The sequence below is a fragment of the Oryx dammah genome, unplaced genomic scaffold (genome assembly GCF_014754425.2).
Source record: "Oryx dammah isolate SB20612 unplaced genomic scaffold, SCBI_Odam_1.1 HiC_scaffold_1, whole genome shotgun sequence".
In the NCBI taxonomy this organism is placed as follows: domain Eukaryota; kingdom Metazoa; phylum Chordata; class Mammalia; order Artiodactyla; family Bovidae; genus Oryx; species Oryx dammah.
The window spans coordinates 92,935,891-92,959,719 of NW_024070185.1; the positions used below are offsets into that span (position 1 = coordinate 92,935,891).

Consider the following 23,829-nt stretch of genomic DNA (forward strand, 5'->3'; position numbering starts at 1 on the left):
TGATGAGAAATAGATGTCTGATCAGAAAACAGGGCTGTGAGGTGAGGCTTAAAAAGAGGACAGGAGTTAATCCTGGGAGCTAAGGGGGTGATGTGCAGAGATAAAGTAGGAGGAGGTCTCAAAACCCAGCCAGACTCTCATCAGTGCTGTCTGATTCAGGCATGTTCTGCTAAAGTAAACTTTTAATAATCTCAGTTGGTAAAGAATCTGCCTGCAACGCAAGAGACCCAGGTTCAATCCCTGGGTCAGGAAGATCCCTTAGAGAAGGAAATGGCAACTCATTCCAGTATTGTTGCCTGGGAAATCCCATGGACAGAGGAGCCTGGTGGGCTACAGTCCATGGGGTTACAAGAGCTGGACATGATTTAGCCACTAAACCACCACCACAGAAGGGCACACTGAGCATGACTCACATCTCTAGAGAAACAGTTCTCTTGCTACACCTTATTTGGCTAACTCCCAGTTATTCCCCCGGAGAAGGCAATGGCACCCCACTCCAGTACTCTTGCCTGGAAAATCCCATGGATGAAGGAGCCTGGTAGGCTGTAGTCCATGGGGTCGCTAAGAGTCACGCACGACTGAGCGACTTCACTTTGAATTTTCACTTTCATGCACTGGAGAAGGAAATGGCAACCCACTCCAGTATTCTTGCCTGGAGAATCCCAGGGACAGAGGAGCCTAGTGGGCTGCCGTCTATGGGGTCGCACAGAGTGAGACACGACTGAAGCAACTTAGCAGCAACAGCAGTTATTCCCCATGACACAGTGGTCCTGGCCGAGTGAGTGTCCCTCCTGAGACACATACGATACTGTCTTCATACCATCGCATTCACTTCTGTAGCTGCCAAACCTCAGAGCACTGAAGATTCACCTAGGGACATGCTAAAATGTAATTTCTTGGGCTGGATTCCCAGAGATCCTGAAATAGTAGCTCTAGAGTGGGGCCTAAGAATCTACATTTTAATAAGCATCTTCTGTATTTCTAACGCAAGGGTTCTGAGGATCATCCTTTTGAAAGTGAAAGTGAAGTAGCTCAGTCATGTCCGACTCTTTGTGACCCCATGGACTGTAGCCTACCAGGCTCCTCTGTCCATGGGATTTTCCAGGCAATAGTACTGGAGTGGATTGGATTGCCATTTCCTTCTCCAGGGCATCTTCCCGAGCCAGGGATCAAACCCGGTTCTCCCGCATTGTAGACAGACGCTTTCACTTTCACTTTCCCCTAGACTATGCCTCTGAGACACAGAATATGTCTTTTATCTTTGCATCCCAGTGCCCAGATCAGGCAAAGAATTACTGATCAATGAATGGTGACTGGAAAATAAGTACCAGGAGATGAATCAGGGCTGGGAAGATTTCAGAAGTTATCTGAAGAGCATCAAAGAAGATTTCCTTTCAGCTGTACAGGCTCAAGAATGGCTCGCAGATATTGGGGCGACCCCCAGGCTGCTCCCCAAGATAAACAGGACCCCTGGTCACTAGAACTGTATTCCCAGAGACACAAAGTGACACCCTAGATGTCCCAGTATCCCAAAGGTAGGGGTAAACAGAAAGAAGACAGGAAAGTTAGTGGCTTCAACTGCAGTCTGACCTGGAAAGCCTAACACTGACTGTTGTGGAACAATGAAAAAACTACCACACCGAGGGGTGAGAAAACTTGGGCTCCGCATCCATTTACTTGCCAGGTCATCTCACCTAGCTGTGTCTCCACTGCCTCATCTGTAAAGGGAGGGGTGGGAAAAAAAAAAAAAAAAAAAACTTCCCTGAGACCCGGGCAGAACAGAATATGCACATGAGCTCACCTGGTCTGTGACCAGGCAGGCCACTCCTGAGTGTGAAAAGCCAGAGCAGGAATCGACACTGTGCTAGGCAAATTCAGAACAACCTCCTTCCTCCAGAGCAAGGCTGCTGAAGGGTGGAAGGCTGACCCCACTGCACATGCGATGGGTCTAGGTCACAAGCAACATGCTTTAGTCAAAGGGGCATGCACAGTGCGTTTACATGACGTTTCAGTTAAGTCAACAGGCTCCGCTGATGAGAACATCTGGATGTGATCAAACCCCAACCACCTCTCAGTGAATCCTCTGGATGAGGCAGAAGAGCCAAGAGGCTGATTAAACAGTCAACAACCTTTGGCAGTGCCCATGCACAGGGTGGTGAGGTGGCCATACGGGGTGGCAGCAGGGAATGCCAAAGATCCCCAGATACGAAGAACCTGCATTCTGGTCACATGGATACCACACACGTGGATTCAGATTTACATGCCACCAACACCAAGCTGCAGCCAGCATGGGCAGAGGAAGGCAGTGCAATGCGCACTGTTTAGCAACCTCAGTTCCCATGAAACTTCTGAGGGGGGCTTTGCAAAAATCCCAAGGCCCAGGTCACACCCCCTAACAACTTCTGCATGATCAGAACTTTTGGGGCTAAGACACAGGCATCAGAATTTTATCTGCCATGATGATTCCAGCCAAGTTTGGGAAACATTAGTGAAACGAAAAGTCCAGGGGTATGGGGACAGAATAACTTAACTTTGATTCTGGACTCTGCTGTTTATGAATTGCATGGCTTTGAGAAATTCATTTTGCCTTCCAGAGCCCAAGATTTCTGACCTAGGAGGTAAGGGTAACAGTACCCACTTTTCAAAGGTATGAGGATTAGAGATAGAGGCATGTAATGCATGAATGCTTCCCTGGTGGCTCAGATGGTAAAGAATCTGCCTGCAATATAGGAGACCTGGGTTCAATCCTTGGGTTGGGAAGATTCCCTGGAGGAGGACATGGCAACCCACTCCAGTACTCTTGCCTGGAGAATCCCATAGACAGAGGAGCCTGGAGGGCTACAGTCCATGAGGTCACAAAGAATCGGACATGACTGAGCGACTTTCACTAACACTAGCTAATGCATGAATAGTGAGCAAGGGGTTCATGGTAGTTGCTCAAAAAATGATAATAATATTGTGATTATTGAGAAGGGTTTACTTCACTCACCTTGACCAGTGTACCACAATGATGTATAGAGAAAAGGTATGGACACAGACACTTCCCTCAAGGAACTTCCAAGGATGATAAGGGTGATGAAGAGGCAAATCAATAGAAAGAGCAGTGTTGGATGACAGAGCCAAAGGAAGGCAACTCATGGGAGCATTTGACCCAGATGAGGCTTATCTGTTTCAAGGGGGGAGTTAGGCTGAACAGACTGAAGCCAGGTTCTGGAAAAGAACAGCCAGCCAGAAATCTCCGGAGGCTGTGGCTGACGAGGAGAGGGTAAGGAAGACCTCCCATGACGCAGGGACCAGGACACCCTGTAGACAAAGTGCTTTGTACCCATGGTTCTCAATGTTTCTGAGCAAATAAATAAACACACAAGTAGATAAGCATAGAAGAGCTTCTTCAGAACCTAAGATCTGGGGAGTAGGATGGGAAAAGGAAGAGAACGAGGTACAATGTGAGGCCAGAGTAGGGTGATTTTGTACCTGTGGTCTCAAGTTTTCTCCACTTTTTTTCTTGGCAGGAAAATGAGTGGAGAAGCCAGTAATACCAAGAAAGCCCAATATCTGAAATGGCCCTTCTCCTCTTGCCCTAGCTAACTCCTACCCATCTTTTAAGATTTGGGCCATGAGTCATCTCCTCCAGGAAGCCTGTCCTGACATGACGCCCTCAAGCTGGGTCAGGTGGCCATTCCTCCATACCCTAATAGCCTCCTATGTGTGCTTCCCCCAAGCTACAGTTGTCTGAGACCACATCATTTTCTCCAGAAGAACAGAAGTGCTTGAGGGCCAGGACTTACTCAAAAGGACAGCAGTGCCTGGCACGGAGGAGGCATCCCGTCAGTGGTGGATGATGAAGGAGTGGATGAACACGAAAGAGTGGATCAAGTAATGAACTGAGATGACCTGCTGTGGGTAGGCACGGATGAAACAGGACATGCGCGTGAGACGGACTAGGTCAAGATAGTGAACCTCCTCAGCTGCATCAGCCCAGGGTCCGGAAGACAGTCAGGAATGTGGGAGCTGGGAGCAGGGCATGAGAAGTGTCCACAATAGGATAAATGAGGATGACAAGCATCTACCTCACTCACTGAGCTGAGGGTTAAAAGAGAAATGTACCTGAAGTCGCAGCAGAAGGCCTAGAACCAAGGAAAGTCCTCAATAAAGGGCTAATAAAGATGGCTAATACCATCATCACTTTCAGGAAAGACACCTCATTAGCTTCAATGCTAGTCTGATCCTAAAGTATATGCTTTCAGAATAGATAAGAACACAGAAGTGACTTTGCCAACCAAGTCAATATTGAATTTATGATCCAAGGTGTGTGTGTGTGTGTGTGTGTGTGTATGCGTTATGTATTTGCCTGGCTGAGTTCCTGAGTCAGAGAGAATTATGAATTCTTTCTGCTGATACTGTTATAAGGTGAAGAAAAGGTTGAAGCTGACTGGTTTGCCTAATCAGAACTTTAGAAAAGAATAAAGAAATCTAGCATTTTACAGAGAATCAATGGGAATAATCACCTCTACAACATCACTGCAGGGATGGGCATAGATAGAAGATGACTAGTAAGAAAAACCAGTCATTGGACACTAGATAGAAAACACTTAATGGAAAAGACAGTCACTTACTTGGCCATTTAACTCTTTCCACGTGAGCTGACATGACCTCGATTTTCCTATCTGTAATGTGTGGGTTATAGAAGATCTCAGGGATTGTCTTATTGTTGGTACTAAAAAGTACACTTGGGATTAAACTAAATCGGCATTGGACTTGGCATTAGAAAATCTGAATTCAGGTCCCAGCTCAGCTGTTTCCTAACTGTGCAATTGTGAACCTCACTTTTCTCCATTTCTGAATCTCTCTGGGTCTCAGTTTCCTTAGATGTAAGATGGGCTAGTAACATTCATAGGTTGTTGTGAAAACAAAGATCAAGAAAGTGAAAGTAGTCTTTTGGAGGGAAAGAGCCTCAGGAGTTTACAAGGGTAACTGAGAGGCTATAAATACTGTCACAGAATATGGTCATCAGGGAACTGGACCGGTCACTAAATTAAACATGGGTCCCTGCTGCCTGAAGAGAAGATTGAAAGTCACCATCCAGCAAAAGGCCCCAAGAGCTCTCTTGTTGCCATAACTCCAATGTGGACCAAAATACTTGATCAGCTGAAATCAGCCTCCTTGGTTTTGCCTGGAGAAGCCAGCAGTGGTCTGTCCTTTTCCAGAGAGCTTTGCTTTGTATGCAGGGGTGTAGGGCAAAGAAAAGGAGGGGGGAAAAAAAAAGAAAGAAAGAAACCAATTCAGGAGCTTGGAGTCCAAAGAACAAAACAAGTGAAATGTGTGTTTGTGGGCTGAGGACAAACAGAACAGAATCCTCAGTTCCTTGCCAGTCCTCAGGGCCGGGCCTCTCTGAGCAGGCTAAGGAAACACTTTCATGGCAGGGGAGAAGGGTGTGGCGGGGAGGATCACTGCACCAGGGGGATACACGGGGTAGATGTGGGGGGACGCTCTCAGGGCCACTTAGTGTTCCTTTGCTTCTTCCCAGCCTGCCTGAGCACAGCGGAGAAGCAGCGAGGAGGCAGGGCAGCAGCCCAGGAAGGCGGAGGAGGGCAGTCCTCGGCAGAGCCTGCAGCGGGGTTACTCCCGGTCAGTGCCCTCCTGTCCCCGGCTCCAGTTTCAAGATCGCTGTAGTCTCTTTTGTTTAACATGAAAAGAAACCACAGCGATCAGCTGCTTGAGAAGTGGGTGGAAGAGGCAAATAAAAAAAAAAAAAAAGAGAGAGAGAGAAGTAGAGAAAGATCATGTCCGCTTCCAAGGCCCAGATACTCTTCTTAAAAGGACCCAAGAAGGGTCTCCCAGCCCTGACCCTATTCCAGGGGCAATGGCCTAGAGAAACTGTGGCCAGATTCTCACTCCTGGCTTTACTCGGCTTAAGCAGGACCTTGTATAAACATGACTGCGAAACATCTCTCTGCCAGAAAAGAGCTGGCAACAAACATACTCAGGTGTCTTCTAGGGTATTTTTTGTTGTTTCAGTTTGTTTTCCTGATGCTAGGTCTCCACTTTCTTCTTCAAGGATAGCTCCTGCCTGCTTCACTGAGATAGCTGGACCCTCCCCAGGAAAACCAGGGCTTCCCTGGGAAGTTCAGGGTTCTGGAGAAGGGGGTAAGACAGGGTGACCTGGCTGCTCCCTGGGGTGACTCCTTAGAGCAGATTAGAGGAGGCTGGGAGCTGGGGTGCACACAGTTTCGGGAACTCCTGCTGTTCATCTGGGCCAGGGTTCCCAACCCAGAAGTTTCCTTCTCTACAGTGAGGGCTTGCCAAGGATACTGATACACTCTTGAAAGATTCCAAGTTCTAGAGTCTGGCTAACCTGGTTCCTATCTCAGTTTCAGAATTTTCCAGTTACATGCCCTTGGAGGCTTAAATTCTCCAACCCTACATTTTTCTGTAAATGGAAGGTGGTGGATTAGGTAAACAGTAATGACAGTATAGAATGCCCTGAATACTGACTCACACATACTGGAAGAGAATATTTGTTGTTGTTCAGTTGCTCAGTCATATCCAACTCTCTGTGACCCCATGGACTGCAACAAGCCAGGCTTCCCTGTCCTTCACTACCTCCTGGAATTTGCCCAGACAGAAAATACAAGTGGAGAAATTAACCAAGTTCAAAACAAAACAAATGTTGATAAAGTCTTAGCTGACACAAGTGAAGAGTTCCTTAGAGAAACTACAATATTTAGGGTTGTGCTCCCTGATCTTTTATGGCAAGTCCTGGGGAAGCCAGAGTCTTCTGAGACCCACGGGACCATCACAGCTCCAGGAACTACATAGTCCTTATTCTACATAGAACGGAATTTGATCAATTTGATTAATTAATTAATCAACAAATTTCTAAACAGCTACTGAAGTCAAAACACTAGAGCTGTAGTTCCAAGTAGTAATATTTCTCAGTGCTCCTTGAAGGCAGGAATCTGTAATAAAAGAGATGCTGTACAAAGACAGGATCCTTGCCCTTGCCTTCTGAGAGGACAGGGACAGAAGGTCAGGGGAACAGAGCTGTGAACTTCCCAGCCCGCTCTGCCACTCCAGAATCGGTCAACACTGAAATCAGGGGATGGGAAGAGACCTGACACATCTTTCTTGTCTGCTAAGGCAATGGCATACCTGTCTTACTGAGAAGTGGACATGGTGGAAGACGTGTTCCAGGAGCCCCTGGAACAAGGATTCATGACAGCTGATAAGAAGCTGAATGGTAAGCAGGCCCCTAAACAGCCAGTGGAGACTCTGGCCCCAGAGGGAGAGAGTGGGTGAGCTGGTCACACTGGTCAGGAGCTCTGTAAACGCAGTGGGCATGGGAGGTACAGTCAGGCTAGCTTGGGAGGCCCAGAAGGAAAAGAAAGATAACACTGGGGAGGTAGCATTAGCCCCAGGGAGTTCTGGACCTAAAGGGAAAGAGAAGAAGAGACAAGAAGCCATCATCAGACAAAGCAAAAAAAAAAAAAAAACAGCTGGGTGAACACTGTGTGGAGGCCCCTTTGAAGGCCAGGGAGGTAGAAAGGAGCAGGGGGATGCCCGGAAAAGGCAAGGAACAGAGAGAAGGTGAGATCAAAATAGGAGGAAACAGAGTCCAGAAACAGAAAGACCAAGTCAAACAGAATGGGCCAATAGCAAATGATCTGGGAAGAAAGAGAAGAGTTGGAGGAATTCAGGTGTTCTGCCTAAAAATGAGGCCAGAGGCTCTTAGCACCATGAGTTAGGGATCAGAATCAGCCTGCAGGGCCCTGAGAAGCCAAGGAACAGGGGAAAGGAAGATAAGTTTATGAACTAGGGGCTGAGAACGGGGTCTTTCCAGGCCTGGATTAGGAAGAATTGTTCATATGTAACGTATAATTTGCTTAAGTTTCTCTTATTTTTAAAATTAATAACACGTCTTAAGGGACATGGTAGTGCTTTGTTGGCAGAGGAAGGGGATCAACATGTACTGAGCATCAGACACTTATATGTATTATTTTCTACAATCCTTAAAACAAGCTTATGGGAAAGGTATTTTTTCCATTTTTCAAATAAGGAAACAGATCCAGAGATGTTAACATCCTGCTCAAGGCCACAGAGCAAGCAAGTGGTAAATTTGAACCCAATCAGCTCTGGCTTACAAACCTTTGGCTCTTTCAACTATATAGGAATTAAGTAAATCACTTTATTCTTTTAAAATGCTTTATAATGATTTTGCCATCAAAAGCTGGCCATGCTACTCGTGGAATAAGGCAATGTGGCAACATGAGATGGTGCAAAGATGCTGAACCTGGAGATCAGACAGACACTGATTCAATTCACAGCTTTACTCAGTCACCTTGGGCAAAAGATGTAACCTGTGAGTCTGTTTCCTCATCAATAAAATGGGGATAATAACACCAAGGCGTTGTACGACTTGAATGTAATAACATATTTAAATTTAAAATGGCATCATTACCTGGTACAACTTAGTCTGTTGGGCAAAGTGTCACTCTTAAGATCGCCCTTCTATACCTAAACGCAACAGTGATGAGAGCGCCAGAAATGGAAAGATATCAAGGAGAAACAAACTGGAGTTCCATATTGCTCTTTGCCACCCACAGGGTAAATAAATCTCATACTGGAAAAGCAAGAGACATGAAACACTATTCTTGATGTTAACAATCCGAACTCTCTAAAGGCAGTCTGATACCGTGTGGTACATGCCGTCCAGTAGTAGAGTACAATTGGCCTTTCTATTCTTGTCTGGGCAGAGCTGACCTTTGATTCAATTTAGTTTGAGCAATATTTCCATACAGCAGTACTGCACTTCATCCCCCTGATGGCAGCCCAAGCTGGGGCCAGACCCTGCCTTGGATGGAAACCAACAGGCTGGGTTTTGAGACACTGCCTGGCTTTGACAGGTCTGGGGAACTTCCACACTGTGAAACTCTGTCTCAAGTCAGAACTTCTGATAAGTGCATATGGACATGAACTGCAATCAGCCAAAAATTTCAAGGATTTCCAGTTTGATGATATAATGTTGACACACGGGTCATCTGATCTCCCAAGATGACCCATGAGGGGCCCCACAAAGACAGAAAACAAAGTTTGAGGCTGCAGCCTCAACTTCAGCAGCTGCTCATATGGAAGGAGAGGGGTCAGGCAGGGAAGGAGAAGTGGCTGTGAGTCACAGGATGTTCTTTCTACATGGGCCTTGGGGAACGTTCCACCCATGTCTATTACCATGAAGCCAGGAAGAGGAGGAAGTCTGGCATTTCTCTTGGAAGCCCTCTTGTCTGCGCTCTGATCCCAGTCCATCCATGCCCAGTATCCTGTGACCTGAGAAGTTTTCTGGCTACCCTTGGCTGCTCTCTATAGACTGTAATAACGTACTAGCAGAGAGTCAAAGTCTGGAGTTCTAGTCCTCTTGCTGCCCTTTGCCAGCTGTGTTTCCTTAGGCAAATAACTTAGCCTCTCTGAACTTTAGCTCCTTTGCGTACACAAAGAGGAACAAAATTCCCGATCTCACATGATGGTCATACAATTAACTGAAGTATAAATGAGGTGCTTATGATGTGCCAAATATTGTGATAAATGCTTTATGCTTATTAATGCTCATGATTCCCCATGATAGACCTAAGAGAGGACTGTTAACTCCATTTGAGAAAACTGAGACACAAAGACACAGAATTATCCAAGGTCACACAGTCACTAAGCAGCAAAGCCGGGATCTGGACCAAGGCAGTCTGGCTGCCAAGTGGATGTTTACAAGATGATAATTTTACAACCTCCTTCCCTCAACTCCCTGCCACAGCCAGCTACCTTGCCATGTCACTAAAGCCTGTCCTGCCGTCAGGGGATCAGGTCTTTCTGACTTTCAAAGAGTTAAGTAGAATTAAAGGTCCATGCAGTGAGTATTACCTGTAAACCCAACAGCCAGAAAGTTATGATCCATTTCCCTAAGTAAACTCCAGCATAACCTTCAGGACTTATTTCACAAAATTCTTGGTCAGAGCCACATCAAAAAGGCCAAACAAGCCAGATTTGTAACATGAATACATAGCAAATAACAGCCAGACCACTGACACTCAAAAGTCTTGCTGAAGGGATGGACAGACTCAAAAGCCAGGTCAGGATCAGTGCTGCCTCAGGCCTCCCCTTCAGTCCTTCCCTCTTCTGACCCTTGACCTCAACAATATGGGATGTCTTCCAGTGGGACATCTTCCAGTGCAGCGACAAAGTGCCCAAAGTTCTTCCTTGCTCTTCCTTCCCGGCAAAGTTCTCATGAGCTTCAGAGGATGCTGCGTTCTCGAGAGAAGGCATTGTAGAATTCCTTGATTCAGGAGCTGTGGGAAGCCAGCTGTAAACCTAGTCCTCATCAGGGGAAGCTGAGCTAGGGCACCCAGCTTCATGGAGCACTGTTCTCATGGGAAGTGCCATTCACACAGACTGCGGTATACATGGCATCCTCAGAAATGTGTGACCAGGCAGCCTAAGTAAAGCCTGAAAGACCTCCCTTAACTGTCCCCACCTACCTCACCGCCCAATTCAGCAGGTCCAGAAAAATGATCTTCTGAAGTCCCACATAGCACCTACTGAGTGAGTGAGTGAAAGTGCTCAGTCGTGTCTGACTCTTTGCAATCCCATGGACTATACAGTCCATGGAATTCTCTAGGCCAGAACACTGGAGAGGGTAGCCTTTCCCTTCTCCAGGGGATCTTCCCAACCCAGGGATCGAACCCAGGTCTCCCACATTGCAGGCGGATTCTTCACCAGCTGAGCCACCAGGGAAGCCCTCGTACCTACTGGGCTTCTGTTAAAAGGACTGCTGTGGCTATAATGTGAGACAGGGCCAGACACATAGAGAGCTAAAGTCTTGGCTGAGAATGAAAGCTGCTGAGTCCCATGCACAGGGGAGATTGGGGATCTGGCCCTCCAGCTACAGGACAGAAGCCAGAGCCCTGTCCACTGTGCCAGGCCACAGTGGATAACGATAGAGAAACGATAGTGCCTCCTCAAGCCAAGAAGGAGAAGACTCTTGAGAGTTCCTTGGACTGCAAGGAGATCAAACCAGTCAATCCTAAAGGAAATCAACCCTGAATATTCATTGGAAGGACTGATGCTGAAGCTGAAGCTCCAATACTTTGGCCACCTGATGTAAAGAACTGACTCATTAGAAAAGACCCTGATGCTGGGGAAGATTATGGGCATGAGGAGAAAGGGTCGACAGAGGATGAGATGGTTGGATGGCATCACCCATGAGTTAAAGCAAACTCCGGAGGATAGTGAAGGATAGGGAAGCCTGGCATGCTGCAGTCCATGGGGTCACAAAGAGTTGGACACGACTGAGTGACTGAACAACAACTTCATGCCAAGGAATTGTCCCTGGACCAGCATAAGAAATGGGGAGGCTGAGGGAGCATCCAGGGTTAAGAGACAAGAGACAAGAGCCTAGCTATCTATGAAAATGAGAGACAGGGGAGCTGGGGAACTTCTTGCAGGAGATGTGAGGGTGGCCCACCCCAGGAGGTGCCCCTCCCAACTTCCAGCCAAGTAGGAAGCATTAACCACTACATATGGTATAAACTTGAGAGGGTCCAAGCCCATGTTGCCATAGAGATGAAGGAAAGCTGTAGTCCAGATGCCAGGATTCGAGAAAGGAGCAAGGCACTGGAGCAAAATCAATGTTCGAGCAGAAACATCCACCAGGAAGCAAGCTAATGAGCCCATTAGGTATCAGTGAGCAATTCATTTTAAATAATTCTAAAGGAAATAAGGACTTCCCTCGTGACTCAGATGGTAAAGAATCTGCCTACAATGCGGGAGACCTGGGTTTGATCCTGGGTTGGAAAGATCCCCTGGAGGAGGGCAACCCACTCCAGTATTCTTGCCTAGAGAATCCCCATGGACAGAGGAGATTGACCGGCTACACTCCATGGGGTCACAACGAGTTGCACACAACTGAGCAACTAAGCACAGCACAGCACAAAGGAAATAAACAGTAAAAGACAAAGAAGAAAGCAAAGGGACACCAGCCCAGTCCTGATCTGAGCAGCTCTGGCCCCATCAAAAAGGTCTTAGTTCTGGCCAGCCTGCTGGTCATTCCACTGGAAAATGCCAGATTCCCAAGAGGAAGCAGTGGACTGGAGTGGTGCATAAGCCTGGAGGGTGGTGTGGAGTAAGAGGCCAAGGAAGAAGACCGTCCCTCCCATCCCCCAAGGTCTCTGGAGGGGCAGATGCTGCTGTGTGAAGCCTGAGGCTGACACAGTTTAGAGGGCTCTCTTTAAGAAAAACAGTATTTTTTAAACATCCTACTTCGGCAAGTTTTGATTGCTGAGATTCCTACCAGGGCCTTGGAAAGGGGTTCTGAATGTGAAACTCCTTTAGTTTCTCAGTAAATCCACTTCAAGCCTCTGGACTCATAGCAGGCTTTCCAGGAAATGGCAACTCACTCCAGTATTCTTGCCTGGAAAATCCCATGGACAGAGGAGGAGTCCACGGGATCACAGTTGGACACAACTGAGGGACTTCACTTTTTCTGGAAAGTAAATCTTTTAGAAGAAAGCAAGCCAAGACTGTTCTTGAGACTTTTTTGTCATTATTATTAATTGAAACCCCTGGGGACCTGGGTTCACACAATGGATCAACTTGAAAATGACATGTGCTGGGATTTTATACTTTTCAAGGTGCTTTCATTTGACACTCAAAATACTCTGTGAAGGAGAAAGGACAGGCATCATTCCGCAAAGATTCACTGCTGCTTGCCATGTGCCTGATTGTACTGTGCTATCTTGTTGATGCTTGGGACAGAGTTACAAACAAGGCCCAACCCTGCCCTCCAGGGGCCACAAGCGGGGGCCAGCCCACAGCACTAGTCGGTCTCCGGTGATCCACCACCCAGACACCAAGTTTCCAAGAGGCAATATGTTCAGATTATTTCACCAAAGTCCCAATTTCAAGGTGAGGAAAGCTGAGGCCCAGAGAAGATTAACAAACTGGCAAAGCCAAACAGGTAGCCAGAAACAGATGGGGAGGTAAAGTAACTCAGATTAATTCCATGGCAGCTGTGTGCTATGACCTCGCTACCAGTCATCCATCCACACAATGTCATCTGATGTAATGTTCAACAATCCACAGGGCTTCTCTTGTGGCTCAGAGAGTAAAGAATCCTCCCGCAAGGCGGGAGACAGGCGATCCCTGGTTTGGGAGGATCCCCTGGAGGAGGGCATGGCAACCCACTCCAGTATTCTTGCCTGGAGAATTCCCATGGACAGAGGAGCCTGGCAGGCTACAGTGCAAAGAATCAGACACAACTGAGCAACTAAACACAACCCACAGAATACCTGATCTCCATTTTTCAGGTAAACTGAGGATCAGAAAAAATCAAAGCATGCCCAAGTTTCACACTTAATGAGGGACAGAGCCTGATTTTGTTCCCCAAAGGATTCTTTTTGTGGGGGGAGCAAAGTCAGCAAAGACCTATTTTTACCATCTTGGTGACATCACACCTCCCAAACAAATCTTAATACAAAACCCAAAATGCTTTCTCTTACAGCAGCAATTTCCAATCTCCCATCTCTACAAAACTACTCACACAAGTTTCACCACACCCACATAAAATGGTATTGTTTTTAAATTAACTTTAAGTAATTTTTCCCTATTTAACAGCCTCCTAAGCAATAATAGCGTGAAATTATTTTGAGGTGGGTTAAAATTAAAAGTTGTCGTCTGTGTACTGCTCAAAACCATCTCAGATATCATACAAGATTCACTTAATGAAACGGTCTTTCTTGCCAGACTGCATCTCACAGAAACAGAATCTAGGCCTGTCACTTTTTCTAGAGCTTTTGAGAATTTGTGCAACTTTTACATTTCCACTGGGTTGGAGTCATGATGGGGTCTTAAGAAGAGTGCATGCTCCTCACCTAGACTCCCAAGCATTAATCCTTGTCCAACCTGGACAGATATACATTTGGGAAGAAAATAAAATGTCCAAAAAGTAGCAGTGATGAGAAAACTGAGTGAGGCCCCTCTGTAAACCTTCCTGCATGTGCTTATTAGGATGGTTTCAAGGATATGAAGGCTTGACTATGACTTAACTCTTGAACTGGAGATCTTCCCAGTTGGGAGATTAATGGAACAGCTAGAACAGCACGAGAGAGCACTGTAGAAAGAGCACTGCATGGAGCAACAGAGGTTTAGCTGTATTCCATTCCCGGAATATCCCTCCGGTGGCTATGCAAACTTGGGAAAGTCCCTCCCCCACCCCTGGCTGGATCACAGTCTTTTTTTCTAGAATAGAAGTTCCACATGGACAGGGGCCATATTTGTTCTGTACACCTCTATGTCCCAGCACCTAGGACGGAGGTTGGGACATATTAGTGTTCAATAAATACTGGCTGAACATTTGATTCAATCAACCCATTTGTCTATAAATGAACTAACGGACGTCTAAGGTCTCATCCAACAAGTGGAAATAAAACAATGCCCTAGCCCAGCAAACCATGGGACTAGAAAAGAGTATTTGAGCAGACATCCCCCTATCCACAAATTATCTGTGGATGTATCAACGGAGTTAGCAGGTGAAGTGAAAAGGAAGAACAAGATAAGTCCTCTAACCAGATCACAGGAGCCTGGTGACCCAGCACAAAGACAACATGGGCTGGTAGGTCTGTAACAGCCTGAATGGCACTGTCCAAAGGGGCTGTTAGTCTCCAGTAGACTGATCCAAACCTCCAACCCTGGTCCCACAATCACCAACAACTTGGATGAGAACAAAGAGAGCTATTTATCAAATTTCTACGTGACAGGGAACCAGCAGCACTAGTAAATATAATACATGGCAAAAACAGAATCTGAAACAGTTTGAGTAGGAAGAGATGAGATAGGCAATCTAAAAACGTAAAACAGAAAAAAGATAGATATTCTCCCTTTAGGTTCAAAAAGCCAACAGCACAATTCAGAAATGGAGAACAAGTAACTTGCGATACTCTGTATGTAAGAGGCTCCGCAGCTCAGGTTGATTGCACACGGAGAATGAGTCAACTGTGTGACGTGGATGCCAAGAAGCCTCATGAAATCCAAGGCTACATTACAGAAATATGGTGCTCAGATCAAGAGAGTGAAAGTCCCTTCCTGCTCTGTACTGGCAGACTGTTGTAATTTCTGACAAACTTCAAGAAAGACAAAGAAACACTGAAACACAACCAACTGCCTCCTCTGAGAGGCAGAAATCAGGAAGTGGGGGGTGTGGTAGACATTCCAGAAGAGGAATGGAGGACTTTTAGCCTAAAAAGACAATAGATTTTAGGAAGAGAGGGAAAGAAACACAAGAGTTGTCTATAAACACTTCAAGGGAAATAGGTCAGCCTCTTTCTCTGGGAGGTACAGAAGACCAGTGAATATATTCTGATAATTAGAATACGAATATTCTAATATTGGGTATTCTGCCAATACCCAAAATGAGCTGCCGTGGGAGAGGCAGGTCCCTGCCACCTGCCACTCCTGGGGTAAGCAGAGAAGGTTGATGAGGGCAGGACTCCAACCAAAGATCCTTTCCATCTGCAACGTGACAGCATAACAGAGCTGAGACCATCATGCTCTGAGTAGCGCTTTCACTGCGGAGAAACAGAGGTCTCCAAGTCAGAATCTACACTGATACACCCCAGCCTTGGACCCTCTGAAACATAGTGCATGCATGTGTGAGTGCAAAGCACTTCAGTCACGTCTGATTCTTTGTAACCCTATGGACTATAGCCCTCCAGGCCCGTCCAGGCTCCCCTGTCCATGGGATTCCCCAGGCAAGAATACTGGAGTGGGTTGCTATGCCCTCCTCCAGGGCATCTTCCTGACCCAGGAATCAAACGCATACCTTCTACATCTCCCACACTGGCAGGCGGGTTCTTTACCACTAGTGCCACCTGGAAAACCCCTCTGAAATCTAGAGTGTTATTCAAATTCAGCAAAAAGTTACTGATTCCACCTCGGAAGAAGTAACATTTCTCTACATTTCCCTCTGGACTGAGGCTGGGCTCAGTGCTACAAGACAGCCAAGAAAGGTGGAAGCTACAGGGCAGAAGTGGCCCTAAGAAGTAGCTGCAGGGCAGACAAGGGTGAATGGAGAGATAAGCTGTGACAGGAGACAACCATAATCAGAGCTCTCTCTTCAGAGCTGTGGAGACAAAGTTGTTTGAATGCAGGTTTGGCTTCTTTTCTCAACCCTGACTCATGTCTCTAGTTTATATGTGTCTTAGGAAGCACCCCCTGAGATCTGAAACTACTCCCCGCCCTGTCCCCCATTCACAGTCCGTTTCTCCAGCCATGCAGTGGAAGGCAGAAGAGCAAGGCCAGGTGCTCAGAAATACATCACTGATGCACAGGAGTAAAATCAGCTCCCATTTATTGAACATCTACTATGCGCCAGACACTGTGAGGGTTCACATTTCACACTGCAAGTTACCTATTATTCATAGCTGAAGAAATTCAGGCTTGGAGAGGTTAAACAGCTTGGCCATGATAGCACTCCAAAATGATCATAGCTCATATTCACTAAGTGTTTCCTTGGTGCCAGATGCAGTTTTTAAGCAGTTAAATGTTTCAACTCCTCTACTCCTCACAACAAGCCTATGAGCTAAAGTTCTCCTACTGGCTCCGTTTTACAGAGGAGAAGTGTGGCCCCAAAAGGCCCGAAAGGACTTATTCACAAAGTCACCAAGCTACAAAATAACACATTGTAGCACTCTTTCCTCTGGGTCACACTGTCTCTGCAGTAGAAGAAATAACTCTGACTGTCTCTGGTCTACCAGGCAGGGGGGCCCCAGCAGATCAGGAAAGACAAATGCCTTGACTGGTGGTGGTTGTCTTTCTGTGTCCTGTGCTGGGACAGACGGGTGTGCAGGATGGGGGCCCACAGGGCAAGGAAATGGCATCCAGATGGCCTGGCTGTGCACCTAGGAGCAGAGCAGCTGAGAGCTCCTCAGAGCCGACCCAGAGCCCAGGCACGGTCACACCTGTTTTTCTTCTGAAACGACACCTCCCGCTCACCACTTCCCATACAGTTTGCCTCCAGGTACAGCACAGTCCAGCCACCCAAGAGAAAGCTCCAATACAAGCCTGGTTTAAACTCTAGCACTTTACACTATTTCTGTTTCACCAAGTGGATAGCAAACTGGGAGGCCTCTCAGCAAAAGCCAGCCCACCTATTCCTCCCAAACACCGAACTAAGAAAAAAGCACTTTCCTGGAGCAGTGGTGGCAGCTGACTGGTGATGGGGTAATTTATCACTCAACACTGTTTAGAACACCAGTGCATGGAGATGATAAAAAGCGACTGACTCTTAGTCAGCTTCATTACTGCTTCTGAATTCTCTACAGACCACGCAGGCCATCACAGCCTGCATCTGGAGGTGCTCCCACCACCCCCTGCCCCCCGGTTGGCCACTGCCTGGAGGCTGCTCCGTGGTAACTTCTGCAGCCAGCACCTCGGCCAGCAAGCTGCCTGCTCTCAGCCACTTCCTAGATGGCAATAAACTGCCCGGGCCCTCACCAGATCAGAGATATGGATGTCACTTCTTAAGAGATCAGAGGTTCAAATGCTCATTGACTAAATCAAATGACTAGGGGGATGATGAACTGCGTTTTTCTTTTAGAAGTGAATGCTTAGCTTTCACTTATCCACATCAAGTTGCAACTTTATCTGCTCTTAGAAGCATCCCCTGTCTACACATCTGCCCATTCACGGCAACCATATGGCCAACTCCATAAAATGAGGTTGGAAGCAACCTGCACCCTTAACTGTCCTTAAGCCAGGCCAGTGCCATTCCTCTCTAGAGGGCTTCTTTTATGTCGCCAGAGGGGGCCAGGGCACTCATAATCTCCATACTTTCTTCTCAAATACATCCTGCAGAGAGGCCTTACAGCCTAGCCACTGAGGAGGAAAACCCCACAGGGAAGGGCTAAAAGGAACAAGTGCCAGGATGCATCAGCTGCTGTCTCTCCCTGGTGCAGGTTCATTTCCAATTACGAGCCAATTCACAGATGGTTTTTGCTTACGTGAGCTGGAACGCTCGATCTGGTATAACGTCTTCAAAACTTTGTGTATGTCCTTCATGCTGGTGTCTCTGTGGCTGTACAAGAGAAGCCGCCGAGCGTCTGTGAACAGGCGAGACACACTACATGGGGAGCAAGAAAAGCAGAAACGTCCTAGTTAGACCAGCTGTCTCTCCAGTTTGAACAAAGTACCTGCCAGGAACACGCAGCTTGGCTGCAGGAACCCTGCGGGCCACCCCTGACCCACTCCAGCTGCCCCCTCACCCAGCCTCTGAGATGCTATGCTCTCACCCACCCATCCACCCACCCACCCTGCCCCAAACACTCATCCTCATGTATCTGCACAACCAAACCTTACCAGCCTTCAAGGCCCAGTCCACATGTTGTCTCTACAGGAAGCGCTCCCTCACACGCACATGCAAGCACACACACACACACACAGGCCCCCAGGACCAACTTATCCATGAAACACAGCAGACACAGTGCCTAGGGCCCAGGATACACTTAGGGGTCCACAACATTTTTAATTTCTTTTAAAATCAGGAAAAAATTTCTGAATGAATTCATATCATTAATTTAGCCTGAAATATACTCATCTTTATACCCAACACAGCTAAAAAATAAAATTTTTAATGCTGTTGCATGAAAAAAGGGGTTCATGAAAGTCACGAAGCCTAAGGCCCATGAACGCTGGAATGAGGCCCTGCCTGCCTGCCGGCAGTCTCCTCAGAACTGTCCTGCTGTGTCTCCTGCAGCCTTTAGTCCTTTCTAACTCCTGCCATGCCTCTGTGTCTTCCAAGAATCTTCAATGGCTCATTTGGCAAACACTTACTCAGCCCTACCTATGTCTGTTGTTGAAACCATGAGCCAGGAATACAAAAGTGATGAAAGATGGCCTTCAGGGAGCTTACACCCAGGGCCAAGAAAGACCTGTAGACAGAAGGACGGACACTGCAGTGCAATAGGGCACCCATGAAAGAAGAAAGGAGATCCGAGAGCAGAAAGGACCAAGCTCCCCCAGCCTGGGCTGTGAGCTCCTTGAGGACAGGCCACATCCTCTGCACACCTCTATATCCCAACTCCTGGACCAGCCATCTCCCACACACAATAAACGTTTGCTAAATAAGTATTTGCTCATTAATGCATGAGGCTGATGTGCTGTGTCTCCCTTCTCTACTTACCTGCCAGGTTTCTTTTTTTTTTTCTTTTTTTTTAATTATTTTTTTATTGAAGGATAATTGCTTTACAGAATTTTGCTGTTTTCTGTCAAACCTTAACATGAATCAACCATAAGTATACATATATCCCCTCCCTTTTGAAGCTCCCTCCCAATTCCCTTCCCACCCCACCCCTCCAGGTTGATACAGAGCCCCTGTTTGAGTTTCCTGAGCCATACAGCAAATTCCCATTGGCTAACTATTTTACATATGGTAATGTAAGTTTCCATGTTACTCTTTCCTTACATCTCACCCTCTCCTCCCCTCTCCCCTCCTCTCTACCTGCCAGTTTTTTAAGGAAAGGCCCCCAACCACAGAACTGTCAGCTATATAAAAAATGTACCAAAATGAGCTTGCTGCTGCTGCTGCTAAGTCGCTTCAGTTGTGTCCAACTCTGTGTGACCCCATAGACAGCAGCCCACCAGGCTCCCCCGTCCCTGGGATTCTCCAGGCAAGAACACTGGAATGGGTTGCCATTTCCTTCTCCAATGCAAGAAAGTGAAAAGTGAAAGTGAAGACGCTCAGTCGCGTCTGACTCTTAGCAACCCCATGGACTGCAGCCCACCAGGCTCCTCCGTCCATGGGATTCTCCAGGCAAGAGTATTGGAGTGGGTTGCCATTGCCTTCTCCTAAATGAGCTTACAAGGTTTTAAATTTTGGCAGCAATTCTCCCTGGTCTCATTCTTTAGATTTTATCACACAAACCTTCACAAAAGCACTTTCACTCAAACTCAACCATTTAAAATTCCCCGAAGTCTGAGAAAGGAAAGAAAAAGTATTAACTGACAAGTTTGGGAAAGAAAACCTGATCCGGTACTTACATGGACTTGTTAAAGTTTCCAACAACTCCCGGAGCCTCACCAGGAGTTGGATAACGGAAACAGGGGTTATTGGCATTACAGATGATCCCCTGAACCCAAGGAAGTGTTCCTGCAGAGGGCATGGCTTTGTTTGGAAAGTGGCCTGTTGAAATTGAGGAAGAGAAAAACAAAAAAAGAAACATTAAGGCTTTGAAGGATTTGGGATTCCTTGATAGCAATCTTTTTCTCTTTTGGTTCCACCCAAACATTGTTTCATCCCAAACCTGTCCCATTCTCTGAATCCCAGAAATCTGCCACCATCGACTGATCATGAGTTGGAAATGTGACATCAGATAGCAGTTCCTAATCTACCTGACATCATCTGTAGAGTTGGATTCATGACATCAGCTTTGGGGAAATGACCAGATCATACACAGAAGGTGCCTGGAGGGCAGCAAGTATGAGATCCTCATTCCTTCACCTTCTGCCACCCACTTCACCCTTTCGAGACTCAGAGAGGCCCTGGTGATGACTTAATCCTCTTCCTTCATATTTGAAAGAAGAAACCATGGTGAGATAAAGTGGCTGATGAAGAACACTCAGGGACTCAGTGGTCAGGACCAGGGGTAGAACCCATGCTTCTGTGATCTCAGTCATGTTCCTTCCTTTACACCTGTGGCCTCCTTTAAAACTCAATATTTAAAATAAAAAAAAAAAAAAACTAAGATCATGACATCCAGTCCCATCACTTTATGGCAAATAGAAGAGGAAACAATGGAAGCAGTGACAGATTTTATTTTCTTGGGCTCCAAAATCACTGTGGATGGCGATTGCAGCCATGAAATTAAAAGATGCTTGTTCCTTGGAAGAAAAGCTACGACAAACCTAGACATTATATTAGAAAGCAGAGACATCATTTTGCTGACAAAGGTCCATATAGTCAGAGCTATGGTTTTTCCAGTAGTCATGGATGTGAGAGCTGGACCATAAAGAGAGGCTGAGCGCCAAAGAATTGATGCTTTCAAATTGTGGTGCTGGAGGAGACTCCTAAGAATCCCTTGGGCAGCAAGGAGATCAAACCAGTCAATCCTAAAGGAAATCAACCCTGAATATTCATTGGAAGGACTGATGCTGAAGTTGAAGCTCTAATACTCTGACCACCTGATGCAAAGATCTGACTCATTGCACAAGACCCTGATCCTGGGAAAGACTGAGGGCAGGAGGAGAAGGAACAACAGAGGATGAGACGGATGGATGGCATCACTGACTTAGTGGACCTGAATTTGAGTAAACTCCAGGAGACAGTGAAGGACAGAGGAGCCTGGTGCGCTGCAATCCATGGGGTTACAAAGAGTTGGACATGACTTAGCAACTGAACAACTCCTTTATCTGTTGGCTCTTCTCAATACCCCCATTACTGTCCTCTGTGGACCTCTGTTCACCTTCTCCACTAGCTCCCAAGCTCCTCAAAGGCACTCAATAAAGGTGCTGACTTAGGATCAAATGTCATCTGTGAAGCTACATTAGTTGCTGTTGCTGCTTCTCTATCCACCAAAACAACAAGCCCCATCTTGCAGGCCATCTCCTCTCTTTCCTTTCCCTTCACTACAGAGGCGCTTCTTACAAACAGCAGGACTGCATGTACAGGGACTGGTGAGAGGCATCAAAATACAGTTTGGTTCATGGACATGAGCCATGAAGCTGCTTAAGCAGATCAAGATAAACGTGCCCTGGAACCTGGGTCTCTTAACTTGAGATCAAGCATGTGTGGATTCCTGTGACAGAAAGGCTGAGGATCCAGCACTCATCATATTCTCAGGATTACCTGTGACCCCCAAAGAGTTGACAATCATTAAGAACCAAGGCTCTAGGTGGTGAAGAGCCATAGAGCTTCACAGGGTTTAGGGTTAGACCAACAGTCTCTGCAACTTGCTAAACAGTGACTTTGGTCAAGTCAGTGACCCCTTAAAGCCTCAATTTCTTCATCTATAAAATGACAATAACAATAGAACCCATTTCACAGAGCCATAGTAAGTATTACATGAGTTTTTATAGGCAAAGTATGAGTCCCTGGCACAGGATAAGGATCAGCGAATGGGCCCAGTAGAGTTACTGCAGCGCTTGGTGGCCAGCCTACAACAGTACTTCCTCAGCTCCTGACCAGCTAGGAGCACTCCTTCCATCTCACAGCCCCCACCTCCCTCTAAGGCAAAAATCCATTTTTTTCAATTTAGATTTTCATGCAAATGGGCTAACAGAGTCTCCCCAGAAGTTCACCCATAGCCAGGCCTTGTGACATTTTGCATTTCAATACTGGGGTCCTTTTATCTGTCTTTTTCTTCTGTCCACATACCAACCAGAGAAGTAACATCCAAAACAAGGATGAAACAAGATCTGGTCCCTGCAACCACCCTCTGCAGGGACTCTGGCCTGTTGAGCATTTACTCAGTTAATCCCCTTATCTCCCTGTTAATAGTTCAAGGAAAACCAAACAAGGTCCCTTGCCTAAGTCAGCTGCTCCTCATTCAGGGGAGATTTATGTAACCCAACCAAATGCTCGAAGGACCAAGGGATTGTCCCCTTTTAACCTCCAGGAAATGCTGGTACCAAAGGCAGGGTGGTGTTGGTCCAGCACACTGACAAGGTGCTTCAGGTTATAGCCCATTGAGTGTGGGCACACCCTTTTCTCATGTGTCATGTCCCATCTGATTTCCAGACAAAACCAGGATGAGGATTTGGCATCAGGTGCACAGGATGATGGACTCTCATGATCCAGGGATGCGATTAGGATCTTCATGGGTCTGGGTCAAATTGGGAAAGATTAATGGGGAAGAATTATATACCAACCCCTTGCTCCCAGGGACAAGACACCTCTGCAAGCATCAGCTTAACTCTCTGCTCTTCCAGCCAGGTCCCTAGAAAGTGCTGAGAACAGGAAGTAAACCTGCAAGAACTACATTGATGGAGGGCAAAAGTCTTACCTTAGGTATAGGAATTTCACAACTTTTCTGAGAATCGATGGTCTGGATTCAAAGAGATCTGGGTCAAAATTCAACAACTTGCTCAAGATCACAACCTCAGCAAGTGGCAGAGCCAGGAAGTGGGATCCAAACAAATCCCAATTTTTCTGATACTAAACTCTGTGTGATTTCCACTACACTGCCTTCCTTGCTTATGATAATTCCAGAGAAAGACTAGCCTAGCAGATGAAAAAGCTGAGTTTTCCCTAAAATGGTTATATCGGCAGGGCTTAGGGTAACATTTATATAAAATCAAATATGCGTTTGCTCATCAACCTTTGAGGTTCCAAACAAAAAAGCTGAATTACCTCCCAGGCCCACAAATTGAGTGTATATTTCATTGTATGTGCTTTTCCTTTTTGGTAAAATCAGAAAATCACATCTGGTAGAATGTTTTCAGGTGTTTTTTTTTTTTTTTTTAACTTGAATATGTATAATGTGTACTAGCAAATTAGCAGATGAATAACTGTCAGTATGTGCCCTGAAAGACATTGGATCAGATTGGGAACACAATTCAAATGTGACCTCAGCCCCACCACTTCCCTGAAGAACTGTATACTGTACACCTATGGGGCTGGTTCTTTACCAGCTGAGCTACTAGAGAAGCTGCTTGCTCCTTGGAAGAAAAGCTATGACCAACCTAGACAGAATAATAAAAAGCAGAGACGTTACTTTGCTGACAAAGGTCCATCTATTCAAAGCTATGGTTTTTCCAGTAGTCATGTATGGATGTGAGACCATAAAGAAAGCTGAGCACCAAAGA

General features: G+C 46.4%; 1 protein-coding gene across 2 annotated transcripts in view; it reads right to left on the reverse strand.

Moving 5' to 3' along the window:
* The window catches only part of ABCA1 (ATP binding cassette subfamily A member 1), a 132,673-nt gene that overhangs the window by 73,563 nt on the left and 35,281 nt on the right, over nt 1-23,829 (reverse strand). Inside the window, exons 4-5 of one of the 2 annotated variants that reach the window (XM_040240976.1) lie at nt 20,068-20,209; nt 18,033-18,151 (exon numbers count right to left, since the gene is read on the reverse strand). In XM_040240976.1, coding sequence (XP_040096910.1) covers nt 18,033-18,151; nt 20,068-20,209 — 261 coding nt within the window. Of the gene's footprint in view, nt 1-18,032; nt 18,152-20,067; nt 20,761-23,829 lie in introns of those variants that run through there. The other variant, XM_040240968.1, reaches the window with a different exon arrangement.